The sequence below is a fragment of the Diadema antillarum genome, unplaced genomic scaffold (assembly GCF_040938485.1).
Source record: "Diadema antillarum isolate AM-2024a unplaced genomic scaffold, OU_Dant_1.0 scf00000074, whole genome shotgun sequence".
Lineage (NCBI taxonomy): Eukaryota > Metazoa > Echinodermata > Echinoidea > Diadematoida > Diadematidae > Diadema > Diadema antillarum.
Genome location: NW_027270963.1, coordinates 3,443,332 through 3,462,328, shown reverse-complemented (window position 1 = coordinate 3,462,328; position 18,997 = coordinate 3,443,332). Strand labels below are relative to the sequence as shown.

At 37.4% G+C, this 18,997-nt stretch overlaps 1 protein-coding gene across 1 annotated transcript in view; it reads right to left on the bottom strand.

Annotated features, from left to right (window-relative positions):
* Window positions 1-3,234, bottom strand: part of LOC139717366 (uncharacterized) — a 38,646-nt gene extending 35,412 nt beyond the window's left edge. Inside the window, exons 1-3 of the mRNA XM_071628870.1 lie at window positions 2,924-3,234; window positions 1,902-2,012; window positions 1,001-1,073 (exon numbers count right to left, since the gene is read on the bottom strand). Coding sequence (XP_071484971.1) covers window positions 1,001-1,073; window positions 1,902-2,012; window positions 2,924-3,037 — 298 coding nt within the window. The 5' untranslated portion in view covers window positions 3,038-3,234. The remainder of the gene's footprint in view (window positions 1-1,000; window positions 1,074-1,901; window positions 2,013-2,923) is intronic.
* Window positions 3,235-18,997: the final 15,763 nt, after the last annotated feature.

Below are 18,997 nucleotides of genomic sequence, written 5' to 3'. Positions count from 1 at the left end.
AGAATATTACAGACATAGTGCACGGCACGGAGTGCGATAGCATATCAAAGTGCAGTGAACGCGAAGTTTCTTTATGAACGTGAGGTTTCTTAAGATAGGTGCCGCCTCTGCATATGAGCCGCTAGGTGAGTACGAAGTGTGCACCATCTAAAGATACTGAGCGTCCACTGCACTTACATTGTCGCACAACAGAACAAGTTCGCTATTTCTTTTACAATATAGAGAGTTTTGATGAATAACCCCCCCCCCAAAGAAAAAAATAGAAATGGCATTGTACAACATGAATGATTGACAAATTTCAATGCGATAGCGCCAGTAACGGCAGTCTAAAGGCCACCTCACACTGTGCGATTCTTGCATTACGATGGGATGTAGAATTGCAAGCGTTCCAAAAAATAACATACAGTAAGTACAGTGTGAGGCGACATTAAGTTAGATCAAATACACGATGAATGATAAACTCAACGCGATGTCACGAGCGTGGTATATCACTTTTTTTACGAGACATCTGCACTCCTGTGCAGAGCGCAAAAAAAAAGGTGAATGCCATGTGACGCGTTTTGACGAATTACCAAGCTTGAAATCATAAAGCTATTTTATGATTCAGTTTCTTACACTCTTTTATTGGTAGCACTCGGGTTGCTTCCTGCCTGTGATACTGTAGTACATGCATGAATGCTAATTTCTATCAAGCTCTGATATCTACTTTCATCACACGTTTTCATCACGGTGACACAGCATTTGCTCCCGCTACAACTGCTCAAGTCTTACTTTCTCCAAGGACTTAGGGCTAGGCTCAGGGTTGTGAAAGGGTTTTAGGTTTAGTTTGACAAGATGATTACGATTGGGGTTAAGGTTATGTTTGTAGGTAGAATTTATGTTCCGTTTAGCATGCACATAAACATATTTCATGGAAGCAACTGTCGCAGGAGCAAATGTCATGGAACCTTTCATCGCACATACCAAAGTCAAATATCAAATATCTTTCTCACAAACTTACCCAGCATCATGATGACATCGCTTTGTACGGCAACAGTAGCACAGTCCAGGTTGCTTTCGCAGCGAGGAAGAATCTACCCAAAGTAAAAGACACATAGACATACATATTTCATGGTAATTGTTCACACATGCTACATGTTAGGCCAGTGACGGACAGTGCAAGTTGCCACAGAAATGCAAGCAAAATTAGGAAAGAAGAACTGCATTCAAAAGAATGCAACATTAAATGTGTCGAGGTGTGAATTTTCTTGAACTTGTCTTCTTCTATGAATGAAATTTGTAAGATCGCAACTGCTGAACTATGATCTAACCCATTGAGGATGTACTAATTTTGCTACAACACCCATTTCCCATAGACACCTTCCCGAGTATACTCGGGACTTGTCCACAGTGGGTTAGCAAACATGTTGGACAAGAGGAACCATGGGAATCGAACCTGTCATCTACTGCTTTCTGGGCAGTGTCACTACCACCAGGCTATCCCTGGTTGCCGGCAGTAACACGCTGAACATGGAACAAATACTCAAACTCCGAAATTATCATAAGTAGTCCAAGGCAGACAAGGTATTAATGAAGGGAGGATATTATTCAGAGGGGTGAAGGGTGTGGTGCGAATTTTTTTCTCTTCTTTTTTTTTTGTAGAGGGATACAAACTGAAGACAATTCACACCTCAATCTTCACCCCTCTGCTTGATATTCTCCTACTTTCATTAAAAGAGTCTTTCAACAAAAAAAAGGGAAAGAAGTATGATATACAAAATGGTGCAAAGACACATTGTGATATATCCTATCAGAGTGCTCAGAAATTCATGGGGGAAGGGTTAAAGGCTTATGTGCTACGTATTTCCATAAATGACACTTTTCCAGATGTGAAGACGGGACAGCACATTAATGCCACTTACCTCAGCAAAAACTGCCTTTCCAAGGTAATTGTCTAATTCAAATGTGACATTTGTTGCATTCATCCGCAGCCCGTCCATGTTTATCTCGAAGACTATGAATTCTGGTTCACCCTGAAAACACACATAATTTAATCAGGAAAAAAAGAAATAACAATAATAACAACCCAGGGCACGATAGACATTTACAAGCACATTCATGAAGAATATTGATATGCATGACTGCTTAAAATTCCATGCCTTTTATTTTCATTTTCATCACAAAAAAAAAACTTGTTTGTTTTTTTAAAACATTTAAAGGTTAACTTGAACTGAAAATCCCTAGAAATGATATATATTATACATCATCACACAAGTCATCAAAGAATTTTGAAAAGCCTCATTGTTGCTTGGGATGTAACTGATCATTCAATTAGCAATGTTTCCTGTTTTTTCCCCGACTGGAAAATTTGTTGTTTTCTTTTCCTGATTAAGAATTAAAACTTTCAACCAGTTTCACCAAGTCTTTCACCAATATAGGATACATAATTTAAATCTATGTTGCCAATTTTATAATTGCAAGATGATCATGTCAGCTGAAAAAAAAAAAAAAAAATTCTTCCTGTGACTCAATAGGTCAACTATGGAAAAAAGAGATGCTAGGGGTAATCTTTGATACATTCGTCATTGCTTGATATCCAATGCACAAAAATACATTGATAAATAAACAAATTAATAGATAAATACATACATACATAATAAACTAACTAACTCAATGAATAAATAAACAAATAAATATACATAATTAATTAATTCAGGCATTTGTTCATTAATATTAATCAAAGTCAAACCCAAAGCAGAGAGAAATGTACATATTCATAATCATAATTTCCTCCGAACCATGTTCATAAATGGGAGTGCACTGTACAAAATGCTATTAAAACAAAGATTAACTAATTTAAAATGCTCGTTCATAAAACTGCCTTAAAATCATTAAAGACTTCTGGCTTTAACAAACTTCTAGGCTGAAACAAGCGAGGACTCACCACCACGGCTGATTTTGTGGAGAGTGGACGTGCGCTTCCCCCATTCTCATACAGGGAGACCACGTAGTAGGTGAATCGGTAGCTAAACGGAGCTATATTGAAGGTCACTGTCATTCTTGTGTAATCTGGAAATATCTGCTGCAAAACTATATGCTGTGGTCTCCATTGTTCTATGGGGGAGGGGGAGGAAAAAGGCACAACTTTTATTTTTTTTCAATAGAATAATTAGTTAATCTGAAATAAGCACAAAATAAAACCCACTGTTATCATTCTCGAAAGCCATTGTACACAAAGTACATTTCACAAAACCAAATTAAACTTGTATAAGGTGGTTTTGTGAAATGGTGAATTTACCATTAAATATTACCTCCGGCGACACTTTGTGGCGGAGGCATAAAAAGCACACAACAAAATTGGAAATCACTATTACATCTCAGAGAAAAGTTGATAATTTCAAATCTTTGAGACACCACACAGTGCTCTGCCATCATGGGAGGAAATTTTTGCAATTTACTTAGGTGTACACAGTTAGGTATTTCAACACTATTGTTCAAAACAATAAAATGGGATGAAACTATGCCACAAGTCTTGCTGTACAGCAACTGTAGGATGTATCCAGGGAAGAAAACTAAATACCAACAACAAATATCATGCAAAAATCTCTCTGATCAATGTATTGTTATCATTATGATGATGATGATGATGATGATGATGAAGATGATGATGATGATGATGATGATTATTATCATTATCATTATTGGGTATGTGCAGTAGAGGCAAAATCAATTCAGACCTTTGGTTGTCACATTTAAATACATGTACAAGTGGAATTTTTTGTGGATTAGTTTTATTTATCTATTTATTCATGTATTAATTTATTCATTTATTCATTTATTCATTTACTCATTTATTCATTTCTTCATTAATTGATTTATTCATTTATTCATTTATCCATTTATCCATTTATCCATTTACCCATTTATCAATTTATTGATTCATTGATTTATTCATTTATTGATATTGATTTATTGATTTATTGATTTATTTCACTTGGTCATGTAGGTGACATGAATTTCATGTGTTTTTAATTCCACAAAATTAAAACATCACATACTGCTACGTGTAACAAGCAAAACTATTCCATGAGCTTTTACAAAACTGTATGTGCTTGTTTCTGGTGGTGCAAAATGCATGCAAATTTTCACACTGCAAACATTTCTACTTTTATAGAAAATGCACTTCTTGACATGGGTAAAGATGAAAGGCCGGTTAATAACATCCATAGAAGATAATTTTCTCAGTTTTTTTACTGGCTGAACATAAGAACATAAAAATGTGATATATCTTTTCATAGCTTCTTCAGAATCATGTCTTTCCATACCTTCTATATAAATGCTGGACTTCAGGAAAGATGTGCAATATGTTATGCTCATTTAAAAAACAAAAAACAAAGCATGTATCTTGTGTCCATATTTTGGCTTTCATGCAAACAAACTCCTTTCTCTGAAAAACATATTAACACAAACATGACTTATGAAATCATTATATTATCATCGTAATTAATGTCCTTTCAAATTTGGACAAACACTTGCCTTCTTTCGATTGTTGACAATATTGGTCCCATGAACGTGCTGGCGTGCATGCTGAAAGGAAGAAAAAGAGAGAGAGAGGCAAACATATCAAAAAGCATGCTACTAGAGAATCACTCTTCAAAATAAAATTTGCAGAAAACTCACTGATTACTAACTAGCATGGTCGAAGTACTACCCCTTGCAGATCTGTCCCCAAATGCGACAAATTTCCTAGGGACAGGGGTGACTTTCTCCTGGAGTCTTAACACACAGAAGTACAAAAAGTACTTCTTACCCATCTCCTACACCTCCTCCTCCCCCTCCCCCTCCCCCCCCCCCCCCCCCCCCCATTCGCCACTGCAGTAGGTTGCCAATGAATCTCTGCACAAAGTCACGGAGGGCGCGTTCATGCGGATTTCGTAGCCAGAATCACAAACATGAATCATGATTCAAAACGGCGTTTCAAATCATGGTCTCTGCGGAAGAGCGTTCATGCGGGCTTTCGCAACGCCGATTCTGGCTCAGCTCATCCTTTGCCATTGTGAAGCACTCTGCGCAGTTTTACCCTGTCTCTGCAACTCGAGCCTGACCTGTTAAATCCTTCTGCCAACGGATCAGTCAGTTTATTGTAGGCCTTTACGTTTTTATTTCGGTGAATACCTTCCAATAAGCTGTGGCATTCAGGCTCTGTCCACAGTTGAGGAATAATCTTAATTCTTCGTCTCTCCAATTGTTTCCCTTGGTAGAGTGCACAGCTGCAGCCATTATATTATCAACTCAATCGGAGAGTAATTACATGTATTATCATAATAAACAGCTAGATACTAGCATAGAATCGGTGTATGGTATTGATGTAAACAAACTAGTGCAGGTATGGTACCGAAACACACAATTCATAAGACGTACACAAGCGCGCGAACAGAACCAGAAGCTGTGGGATACTTCGTGAGACACGCATGCGCACAGCGCACAATGACGTCCAGAATCATGATTGAAATTATGGTTGCATTCATGCGGTTTCTGCGATAATGATTCTGGCAGAATCATGATTCAAAACGCCCTTTTTTCCGCGTTTCAGATTGGCGTTTTGAAACGCATTTAAATGGAAAAATCCCATGAACGCAACGCAAACACGTTTAGAAACGCAATTCTAGTTTCGCAAGAACGCAGCCAGAGACCTCTCAGAGACATCGTAAAATTAGTCTCGCCAGCTTGGCTGCGACTAAAAGGAAACCTCATAGAGATGTCGCAAAGATGTCTCAGCGACCAGCTAGCGAATGGAAAGAGTCTCTGAAAAAAAACAACAACCCTGAATATGTTTGATTCTTTGGCAACTCCCCGGAGACTCGGCTACATTCCAGCAGATGTGGCAGAGACATATCACACTGACCAGGGAGACTTGGGTCCCCACAAGGTCACCAACTAGTCTCCAGCCCAAAGAGATACCCCTTTTAGCATGCCCACTAACATTCACTAACTCATACCCCCCACCACCATTTCCTGAAGATGAGCAATTACTGAGTACAGCCTCATTTGCAAGCTAATCAGGCCGTACATAAATGTGCTGATATAATGCAGTTATTTAGTCATAATCATATCTTTGAAAGTACACTGACATATCATGCCCCTGCCAATCAAATGAGGGCAACTGTCATTGGAGGTCTACCACCTGTAGATTTACTATTGCAAAGCTCCACAGAAATATGTATAAACTAAAAAAGCAAAATTGCCCCAAAACATAAGAAAGATATATATCTTTCCTGTTTCATATCTAAGTGAACCAACTTGTTTCACTTCAATTCTAAAATCTGCTTAGGTGTCTTTTGGCTCAAACTCTGCTTAGAGGTCCTTACAGGAAAGACATGGTCGCACCACTCAAAAATTGCATACAACATGTTTTCTCAATCTACAACAAAATGAGTTTCATTGCCCAAAAGAAACCAGTTCCCAAGTGTTTAAAATCATATTCTTACTCTCAAGACCCAATAACAAGCTATCCTATGCGCCTGTACATCCAGCGAACTCCTGTTATGACGAACATGGTTGTAACAAAATTCTCATTTCAAAGAAGTGAAAATTCAGGTCCCAAAATTATCATGTATATATCTCTCTTTGCAGACTTTACAGTTCGGCTATAACAAAATTTTGACATAATGAAGGAAAACTGCCGGTCCGAAGAACTTCAATATAATGGGAGTCCATTGTACTCAATGCATTTCAATACTTGTGATGCACTTGGCATTAATGACCTGCTGCTAAGTCAGGCAACCTCAAGCAAGCTTCAAGTCAGCTTTCTTGTTGTCAGGTGAAGCTGGTACGATGGCACATTTTTTATGGTAGAAATTTCTACCCAAACATTTTAGTGTCTCTGGGTTCCGTTTTATCAATAATAATATATATAATTGATATAATCGATTATAAATTTCCTTATACCACACAGGGTGCCATAGACTTATGATAGAAATCAACGATATAATAAATCATAACTCTTCATAAAACAGGGCCCAGGGCCCCATTTTATCAAAAGAAAAATTCGATTCTCAATTTCCTTACCACACAGGCTGACATAGGCTGCGTTTATCTACCTTGAGCGAGAGAATCACGTTTCAAAACACGTTTGGAACGGTGTTTGCAAACGTGGTTTGAAACGCGATTCTCAGGGTGCTGCGTTTATCTAACCATCCTACAATCGCGATTTGAGTGGTGTCACAGTGCAGCTGCGTTGTGCCATTTGACCCGGGAAGTAAAGGTTAACTGCATACCACCAAACATGCCTCATCAGCCACACACAAATAATGGGTAGAGAGCACAACCGGAAACAGCTGGGATTTGATCTTGAGATATACACGCGTTTCAAAACGACATTGCGTTTATCTACTCACAGAACGGGGATCGTGGTCTCAAACGTGTTTTAAAACGCCCTTTGAAAGGCGTTTCAAAACAACGTTTCTAAATGCGTTTGAAAACATGGTTGCGTTTATCTAACCCCTGAGAATGCCTCAAACGCATTTAGGATCGTGATTCTGCCACAAATTTTTTTTAGATAAAAGCAGCCTAAGACTTATGATAGAAATCAACTATATAATCAATTACAACTCTTCATAAAACAGGACCCTGGTATGACATCGTGATGGGGCTCATGCTGGTCCATTTTCTTTTATAAGCATGAGGCCTGGAGAGCTGTTTGCATCTATAGGGATCAATCCCCGGAGACACTGATTAATAAACCAATCACAATAAGTGGCAATTAGGGCACCTTTGATGTAACCAGGGAGGTGTTTGAGAAGGAGTGGAATCTCTTCCCAATTTGTAGTCATCAAGTATGACAATTGAATGCTCTTTTAAAGCATTTCACTGGCTTTGATGTTCCATGTGCCAAGCCACTCTTTCATAGAGTTTGCATTTATGGAGACCAAAGAAGAAGTTCTTGATTTTAAAAATTTTAAGCTGTATTTCAGACGATATGCTGAAATCCTCCAAGGAAGTTGTTGGTTATATGTGCTTAATAATAGAACAAGTCCTTTTAATTTTCATTCAAATCCTCTAGTATAATCAATACCCCAGGACTGAAAAATAGGATTATCAGTAGCTCATAAAATGTTAAACTTAAACCACCTTTAAAGGACAAGTTCACCTTCATAAACATAAGGATTGAGAGAATGCAACAATATCAGTAGAACACATCAGTGAAAGTGTGAGGAAAATTGGACAATCGATGCAAAAGTTATGAATTTTTAAAATTTTTGTGTTGGAACCGCTGGATGAGGAGACTACTACAGCTTGTGAGTCATATGCATACAACAGTATAAAGAAAATGTAAAGAAAATTCAACATATTTTCACTTTTTTCGCATAATAAAAGAGCTCTTGACTTGACTCTTTCTAAAGGCAGGGGGAATAATATTACCCATAACATTTGTCGGTAACGAGTCGGGGAATGTGTACTTTTTGCAAAAGATGAAATTTTGTGAAATTCTCTTTATATTTTCCTTATATTGTTGTACGCATGTGACATCTAAGTTATTCACACACTGCAGTAGTCTTCTCATCCAGCGATTACTGCACAAAAACTTCAAAAATTCATAACTTTTGAACGGATTGTCCAATTTTCCTCAAACTTTCAATGATGTGTTGTACTAATATTGCTACATTCTCTCAATCCTTATGTTTATGAAGGTGAACTTGTCCTTTAACATGCACAATTGCTCATACTTTTGTTCACCAGGTTATAAGTACCTGAATGTGATATCTCTTTGTTCAAGCACTTGGTATGCATGTTCAATAGCAGTATACAGTTAAAAAGAAGTACAATTTTTCACCAATTTTTGTTTGCATATCCTGTTCTCTGCACAGTAAATATTTTTAAATGAATGCTGTCTTTTGTCGAAACAATTCATTAACACCTGCAATACAGTGCACAACCTCTCCAATGAACAGAGCATCGGCAATAAGGAGAGATTCTTATTTCTTCTTCTCTAACACCTCCCTGCTTTGATGAAACTCAACAAGAAACATGAATGGGAGGGGGGAAAAATCTGTCTTGGCTACACATCAAGTGTCTGCTGTACATTACATCGCATCGCCATGGTAATGCTGTTTGCACACAGGTGTACCTTGGACCCCAATCCACTGCAAGAGGGAAAAAAAGACCCACTTACAAGTCTATGTCATCAATGTTCTGCAATCAGACTGAATACACAACTGAGCTGAAAAGGATCCTTTGCTGTTTTTTATCCACATTTTCCTACCATTTATTTACCCTTCATGAGCCCACTGAGTTTTCAGCCCATGCTAGTGGGATATTGACACTTTCAGTTAATACTTATTTGAAGATTTACTATTCCCAAGGAATGCTGGTTGACTCCAACAAAAAACTAATTCACAGGCAAACATGTAAACTTCGCGGGCCTAGGATTACGTGATACATGCCATGCAATCCACTTATTTCAATAAGTATTTATAAACAAATGACCACACACTGACGAAAGCATGTAAAATATGTGAAAATATGCACAGATGGCACTCCACACTAAGTTAGAAAATATGGGCACAGTATGAGGGTTAATATCAAAGCCAGCTTTGAAGTACAGTTTGGAGCCACTTTTGGAGAATATTAAATTACTCGAAAATCAGAAATATCTTTTGCATATTGGAGCAGATAGCTCTTTCTGCGGCATGCAATTTTCGCAAACTGCTACCGGCATTCAATGCATAATAGCGTCAGACAAGACCTTTCTCATGCGTTTCAATTTTGCAAATCTGAAAAAATTCATAGTTTTCCAGTCGATGCAAGGCATGCACTGCCTCATACAATATGTAGATTTCTATCCCTCATTTACTCATGCTGCAAGTTATCTAAAGTTCTCTTTCAGTGCATGTGAAAATCACTGCAAAGGACCTTGCTACTCAGACAGATCGCATATTAAACATTATGATTCTGCTTTAATACATCATGGTACACTTCATCCTCATATTCTTTATACTTGACTTCCACAAGCATCTTAACCATATGAAAGTTAATGATGACAACAATGATATACCAACAGCCCTGAAATACTCCTATCAATTTACCACATTTGCTAAGATTACATTACATTGCCTATCTCGTTAATGCAAAACGAAGAAATTTCACATATTTGAACATGACCCAAGTAGCACCAGAATTTGAAGATGCAAACACAAACAATCCTGGTATTGGGACAATGTATATAACATAACTTCTCAGATATATATTATGAAAATGTCATGATTACATGAAACATTGATTGAGTCGTCAGTAGTTATATCACCGAGAAATAAGAATATGACCTTGGAAATTGATCTAAACTACTACCATACATTTGATTCCTGAGTAAATACTGAAGAAGTCCCTTGTCACATTGAATCTATACACTGAGTTTGCTGACCTTTTGACATCTTCTGTTTGTTATGTGAGCATAAAATAAAAACATGTGCTAAGTATGCTCTCTGTACAACTATGCATTGTAATAATAATATGCCGATATGAACAAAGAGCAAAGAAGGTTGCAAAAGTGTCTGCGTCTGCGACTTCGAATTTTGTCTCATTTTTGTAGTAATGCTCTACTTGGTTTTATTTAAAGTTATCAATCAATCCACGAAGAACATATCTGCCACACACAATCATGGCACGGGAGATATCTGGAAGATTGAGGAAGTATGCACAGAAATTCACATCACGACACAAGTCATGCATGACTGATAAATCCACTGGTGGCATACTTTCAGCGATACTGTTTACGTTTATCATCAACTTCTCAGATAGAGTGAACAAATAATTTTTGTTTTATAATATCATCATGCTTTGATTATATATCACATAATAATTGCATGCAGTTATTAAAAGATAAACTAAATTTGTAGGAACCAAAGAGAAGAAAACATGATCAGAGTCACCTCTCTGCATCTTATTACATGGCTCTATTACGAAAAGAACATACACACCGTATGAACAGTAGCTGCAATTTGCACACTATCACTGCACAATCTGCAAAAAGGGGAGTTAATTACATGTACAAGTAGCCAATTGGAAAATGAACTCGAACACTGAACTGAACTCCAGATCTGAGATACAGTCCTTGTAAGTATACTGCTGTAGTGATTAGATCTTGGGGGATTTTTTTTTTTCTTGCCAAACTGGTCTGACAGAAAGCATCATTTATTTTGACACTGTCAGTGTGAGGCTGTACAGATGTCAATGCAATACAAAATCTGCTTTTTCGCCTAATGATATGGGAGGGCAAGGTTTTAGCAATAACTGTTTTTAACTGAAATATAATTCCATGCTCAATTTGCCTTTGACAAACGTAACGTTGATTTTATTAGTAAAATCTGATGAAAACAGTTATGGAACTTAGAAGCTTGATAATACATTTTCAAAAAACTACGACATTTGTCACAGACACACATACAAATTAAAGTTTGTGTGTCCCTTTTTGTAACCCTGAAAATTAGATTCCTTTCATAAGCTGGTGTATTGTTGATGTAGGTAATTAAACCATTTTCTCAGAAAAATAAAAACTGGAAACTTTGTTATGTCGGAGATTTCCAGTGAATTTATCCAGACTGAAAAAACAAAAAAATTCTAACTGTTATTCTATGTACAAAGGGTAGCATATTCTCAAGTGACATAGGATTGGTTTTTAATTTCTTTTCCAAAAAGGTGCATTACCACAGGATTTCATACATGATGTTGAGAGACATTATTCTTCAACCATGCTAAATCTCGTGACATTTGCACAAAAGGGATATTAAAAGGACCTTTAATGCAGGTAATGATGTAACAATTACTAGTCTTACATTGACTTGCACACAAATTTCACCTTTTCTGCTCTTTTTAAATAACTTAGGAGATAATGTCTGAATAATGGTCGCGAGAAAACTGAAAACTGAATTCTCATACAACTTTAAATGAAGTTATTTTAAATATGTAGTCCAACACAACCTTATATGTAATAGTAATATTTGGCATTTCTGGGCTTCAGCTTTTGATGTTTTCTCTACTACATGGCTGGTAATACCTGATCAAAATCTATTTGGGATTTTAATCATTGACTTAAAATTCATCAATTCATCCAAGAAGAATTCATACTGCCCACTGGAGTAAAGCTATGATGACAAATCTATTGCCAGGCTCTGAAATTTACTTTAAGCAAAAAACAAAACAAAATAAAACAAAACACCCTGATGATAACAGGGGCGGAACCAGAAATTCTGGAAAGGGGGGGGGGGCACAAAATAAAGGGGGTGCATGCACCCCCTTTCATTTTTTTTAAAAATTTCTTTTATTTTAGTAAGAAATAATGGGGGGATTCAACACTGGATAAGCCACTCACGACATTCCTCAACATGTCTACAGGAACAGCAGCTCTAATATGGGCATCGTCACTGCGCAATCTGCAGAAATTGGAATTGTCTACAAGTGGATGACTGGAGAATGAATCCTACAATGAATTAAATCTAAGATCCAAGATACAGTCCTTGCAAACATACTGCTATAGTGATCACAATTTGGGTAATTTCTTTTTCTTGCCAAACTGGTCTGACCGGAGACATCATTTGCTTTGACGCCATGAGCGTGGAACTGTACAGATGTCAATGTAATACGAAATCTGCTTTCCACCTAAAGACACGAGAGGGCAAGGTCGCAACAACAAATTCTGAACATTGACATGCCAATCCGGTTTTCAAGTTATCTTTGAAATTTAACTAAAAAAAAGTATACCATTTGATAACTGACATTCAAATGCTACACTGAAAGAAAGATTTTTTTCCCCCTCCAAATACGATTGGTCAGTCATTTATCATGGGCTGGGAGAAAACGTTTGGAATTTGCTGGAAAATGTTTAATTTACCACCAGAAAGCCTGTGGTAATCTCACACTCAGATGTGTGCATTGTGCTGATAAATGTATTGCTCAGGAATATAAAATCCTTTCAAAGCACTTGCTACATTTACCATCTTTCTCGTGTTTGAATTTGAAACATGTTTCAATACCCACAATCAAAACGCATTTGCAAAGGGCCTCTTGAATCGCATTTCTTGCATTGTTGCATTTATTATCTCTATCTCGAGGAAGACCTTTAGGCCCGAATTCACGAAAGTGGTTTAAATTTAGACCATGGTACAAATTTAGACCATGGTCTAAAATAAGCGTTAAATAGGCGTACCAATACATGCACGCGATCAATGCACGTTTTTTTACTGGATGCCTGTTAGCGTACGCATGTCAATCATATCTAAGCAGAAGAAATATACATAAACCATGGTTTAAATTTAGACCACCTTCGTGAATTCGGGCCTTAGTGTACAAACATGTCCATACGTGTAGCTCCATTGTGCTGTCTGACTGAAGGAGCAGAAATCATGCAATTGGTATGGGCATGCCAAAGCTACAAGTATAAACACGTTTCAAAATGACTTTAACTTTATCATCTCCATGGAAATGTGCTTCTGTCTCAAATGCATAGAGATTACACCTTTTTCGAAATTTCAGGTTGCCATTTCTATGAAACCCCATAATCACAACAACTTTGCATTTATCACTTGCCGAAATCTTCCAGAAAGTTGTTTCGGAAACCTCAATTGTACACCAGAGGCGAGTTAATGAATGCATCCATTGAGAAATAAAAGATGGTTACTCTGTTGCTTATAGAGACTGGGTGTATCGTTCATAAAATCTATGGGAATCCATCATCCATATGCTTTGAATAACGGTGAAGATATCAGGGCCCTACTTCATAATACTGTTTATAAGTTACACACAACTTTACGAAAGACAGGAACATGGCAAGCCAAATGGGTTCCCTAATCATTGCTGATTTCAATAGCTTACCATCAAAGTTGAAACTTACAGATGATAATGATTACTCTTACATTTTAAGACACGTTTTTAGTTGAAAGTGTATTTTTGCCCCAATGAAGATGAAATATTGACATACAGGGTACAGTCATACTTTGTCAAAAAAAGAAAGAAAAAGAAATGGGCACACGCATTGGCACTTCATATTCCAGTCATTTGTAAAGTCATGCATTACATCACAAATAGCTTTATGAAACAGGGCCCTGTTCTGTCATCTAGGAGTAAAAAAGGCAGCATTTGGGGAGAGGCTGAGAAGCTGACTCAAGAAAGACACAGTAGTATGGTGCGACACAGAATCAATCCTCATTCGCTCACCACCAGGGTTCATTGGAAAACCACGAAAAGCTCCCATTGGTGAATATGTGCATGGACATCTATGCTCATCAGTAACGGTCGACTTGCAGTGGAGATTCTACGGCTGTGCGTGTACTTCAAAACGTACACATCAGTGAGAAAGTTTTACACAATTCGTTTTGGGGATTTTTGAATATATCCCAGGTGGGTCAGCCTTCCCACTCCATGTATGCCCATGTTACCAGGTTTTTAAATGACTGTAATTACGTTCAGACGACAAGTCCTAACCTCGAGGTTAAAGGGAATGTACAGTACTGGTTGAGGTAGGGATTCATGTTTTGAACATTCCTAAGTGAGATAATGAGAAACATCTTAAGAAATATGAAAGAGCATGTAATTTTAAGAAGGATTCAACGCTTATTTGATGAAAATTGATTTTCAAATGGCTGAGATATCCAAAAAAGTGATAATAATAAAAGGCGACAGGCCACGCCTTTTATTAGGATCTCTTTGTTTCACTTTGTTTTTGGATATCTCGGCCATTTCAAAACGGATTTTCATCAAATGAACTTTTGATACCTCTTAGAATTGCAAGCTCTTTCACATCTCATATAGAGGTTTCTGAATATCTCGCAAAACGTTAAAAGCTAAATCCTCACCTCAACCAGAACTGTGCACACCCTTTAACGTCAACATGCGTCCACCGACGAATCTTAACCTCGAGGTTAAATTCCTGCCCCTTTGAGTGCATTGATTTTTGTGTCCACACGGTTCTTAACTATAAGTAGGGACCCCCCCCCCCCCCCCCCCCCCCCGCGGGTTATGGTTAGAGCGCTCACTATAAGATTTCGTGGCTCTTAAAATCGAGCTAATCTCGAGGTTAGCTAACTATGAGTGCATCTTCACTGTCCCTAACTACAAGCTTAACCTCGAGGTTTCCTAACTTCGAGGTCAAAGCTTGTCGTCTGAACGTATCTTGTATAACCATGAGGGAAATGGAAGCCATTAGTCAAAAACTACCTCTTGACTAACCAGAAATTGAGCATTATGTAAGGAATGCTGATTGATTGCTTTGATTAGTGGTTAATCCATCTGTTTACAAGGCCCCCATGAACTATAGAATGCATAGAATACAGGAAATGCATTTCTGGATAAATCAAACCTGAAATCTAATAGGAACTGTGGATTAGTTTGGGAGAGGGTGGCAACAACATCATAGGCTATACGTTTATTAAGGAGAAGAGACACATAAAACACTTAAAGGACAAGTTCACCTTCATAAACATAAGGATTGAGAGAATGTAGCAATATTAGTAGAACACATCATTGAAAGTTTGAGGAAAATCAGACAATCCGTTCAAAAGTTATGAATTTTTGAAGTTTTTGTGCAGTACCCGCTGGATGAGAAGACTACTGCAGTGTATGAATAACTTAGATGTCACATGCGTACAACAATATAAGGAAAATATAAAGAGAATTTCACAAAATTCCATCTTTTGAAAAAAGTACAAATTGACCTGACTCGTTACCGATAAATGTTATGGGTAATATTATTCCTCCTGCCTTTAGAAAGAGGCAAGTCAATTGCTCTTTTATTATGCGAAAAAAGTGAAAATATGTTGAATTTTCTTTTATATTTTCTTTATTCTGTTGTACGCATATGACTCACAAGCTGTAGTAGTCTCCTCATCCAGCGGTTCCAACACAAAAATTTAAAAAATTAATAACTTTTGCATCGATTGTCCGATTTTCCTCAAACTTTCACTGATGTGTTCTACTAATATTGTTGCATTTTCTCAATCCTTATGTTTATGAAGGTGAACTTGTCCTTTAACCAGTTATACTGAACTTGCTTTTGGGTGTGACTTGCATATTTTGTATGGCATTTCATTGAAAGATGAGGCTAGACTTATGCAAAGGTGTGCAATTTGACAAATGAAAACATTATTGGATAGCTATGTCAGGGCTCGACACTAACGGTGGCCCGGTGGCCCGGGGCCACCAAAAATGAAAGCCGGGCCACCAAATTTCAAAAAAGGGCAAATTTGGTGGCCCGCCTCGGGCCACCAAAATTTTTTGAAAAGTATGTCAATAAATTCCTAACTTTTTGCGACGGAAATTAGCAGTTAAATTTGTTTAAAGGATGGATAAAAAGGACTGAATGAGTGCCTGAGAGTGAGTGTTGCAAGTTTGTTGAAGTTTATTTATGAGTAGATAATTATGTCCAACTTCTAATTCTTACTATCATAAAGCTTAAATATTTGACTCATTTAAAAAAAAAAAGGACTTTTAAGGTTTTTTATTGTTTTTTTTCGGGACACCAAATTTTTCTCTCGGGCCACCAAAAATTTGAAATTTAGGATTTTGGTGGCCCCATCGGGCCACCAAACAAAAAAGTTAGTGTCGAGCCATGGCTATGTAAGGAGAAGACTACTTAAATAGATTAAAAATACATATTTTCATTCTTCCTTTTTTCTCACTACTGCAAGAGAAGTAATTCATCAGCATCCTTGATTATACTTATAGACAATTAATGAATGTATTCTTTTCTTTTGATACTGCCAAATACCAGGCTTGCTGTATGCTTTCCACGGCTGTATAGGCTAAAATTTAATAAGAAAATTTACAAGTGACTTAATATATCCTTCGTATCTTAAAAGTGGATGTATGTGCTAGCAGACAGAATTACACAAGTAATAATCATATCACAGATGCTCTAATATCTCAGTGAATTAAAAAACCGACACGTCTGTTGATATACATGACCTTTTTCTGCTCATGTGCAGAGTAGAATCCCAAAACTGGGATAATCGTGTGTTAGGAGAAAACAAGCTTAAATGTGGGAATATTAACTATTCTGCAATAAAAACTATCACAGGATGGCATTGGACTTGTTCAGTGAGAGAGTGAAAGCACAGTGAATGCACTTGCTAGACTGCTGCAGAGATGCACCCAAGCATTGTCTCATTGCAACACTGGTTCAGATCTTTTCTGCAAATGTGCATGCAATGCAAGAGAAAATATCTGCTCGGAGAGACAATAAATCTGACACGCTGTCAGCTGAGTTGCAATTTCTTTCAACAACTGAAGCAAACCGATCGTGGAAATACACCCGGGGTTGGGTGCGTCCATCCCTCACAAAGAAATGAAGAAATAAAAGGCAAAATTTTATTTCCAACTGATTCCCTCCACCCCCCCCCCCCCCAACTCATAAAGTCATTTTCAAAAGATGTCTGAAACACTGCCAATTAGCTGATGGAATATTAAGATAGTATTATTGTTAAAATATGAAAACATTTGGTAGTATCTTGGTTTAAAAACAAAAAACCAAATCTGTCAAAAATTCTCAGCATAGTTTTTTGTAAAAGATGGAAAGAAAGAGATTAAAGAACCTGATGCTTCACCCCTGATTTAACAGAAAAGGTAAGGAAGATATCAACCAGATCATATACAATTGTAATTTTTAAGTTTTAAGTACATTTTGGCCAAGAAAATCTAATCATGATCAAACATCCTACCTACAAATTTCTGCAGTAATTTTTTTTTGCCACATAAAATAGCCACCAATTAGTATCGCATGACCACATCCAGTTGTGTGTTATTAGCAATTACCTCGTTTTAAATATATATCAGGCTGCATGGTTTTCTATGAGTTTTTGTCATTATTTAAAACCTATCTTGACTTTTACATAATGCATAGAAACCCCCCCCCCCATAAAAAACAAACAAACAAACAAACGGCCAGGCACTAAAGGAGGTTCCCCCTCAGTTTAGTCTACAGCAGTACCAATTAGTCTGGGTGCCAGAGGCTGAACCTTGTTTTACCGTCCACCCAATGTTTTTTGACGGTTTTACTCTATTTCGGGGGTGCTGAATCCGAATCCGGATGATGCAACTCTTGCATCCTTGAGGGTTTTGAGATATTCAAGATGGTCGCCAAGATGGCCGCCAAAACCGGAAATTCCCACGTATTTCCTTCTAAATGGTGAGATATTCAAAACAAGTGATGGTTTTACCCTATGTCGAGGGTGCTGAATCCGAATCTGGATAATGCAACTCTTGCATCCTTGAGGGTGTTAAGATACTCAAGATGGCTGCCAAAATGGCCGCCAAATCCGAAATTTCCCACGTATTTCTTTCCAAATGGTGTGAAATTGAAAAGAATTAATGATTCTCCCTGTTTGGAAGGTGCTGAATCCGAATCTGGATGATGCAACTCTTGCATCCATGAAGTTTTTGAGATATTTAAGATGGCCGCCAAAATGGCCGCCAATTAAAACCGGAAATTCCCATGTATTTCCTTCTAAATGTTGAGAAATTAAAAACAATTGATGGTTTTACCCTATTTCGAGGGTACTGAATCCGAATCTGGATGATGCAACTCCTGCATCCATGAAGTTTTAGAGATATTCAAGATGGCCGCCAAAATGGTCGCCAATTAAAACCGGAAATTCCCACTTATTTCCTTTTAAATGTTGAGAAATTAAAAATAATTGATGGTTTTACCCTATTTCGAGGGTGCTGAATCCGAATCTGAATGATGCAACTCTTGCATCCATGAAGTTTTAGAAATATTCAAGATGGCCGCCAAAATGGCCGCGAATTAAAACCGGAAATTCCCACGTATTTCCTTCTAAATGGTAGGACGTTGAAAACAATTGATGGTTTTACCCTATTTCGAGGGTGCTGAATCCGAATCTGGATGATGCAACTCTTGCATCCTTGAAGATTTTGAGATATTTAATATGGCCGCCAAAATGGCCCCCAAAACCGAAAATTCCCACGTATTTCCTTCCAAATGGTGAGAAATTGAAAACAATTGATGGTTTTA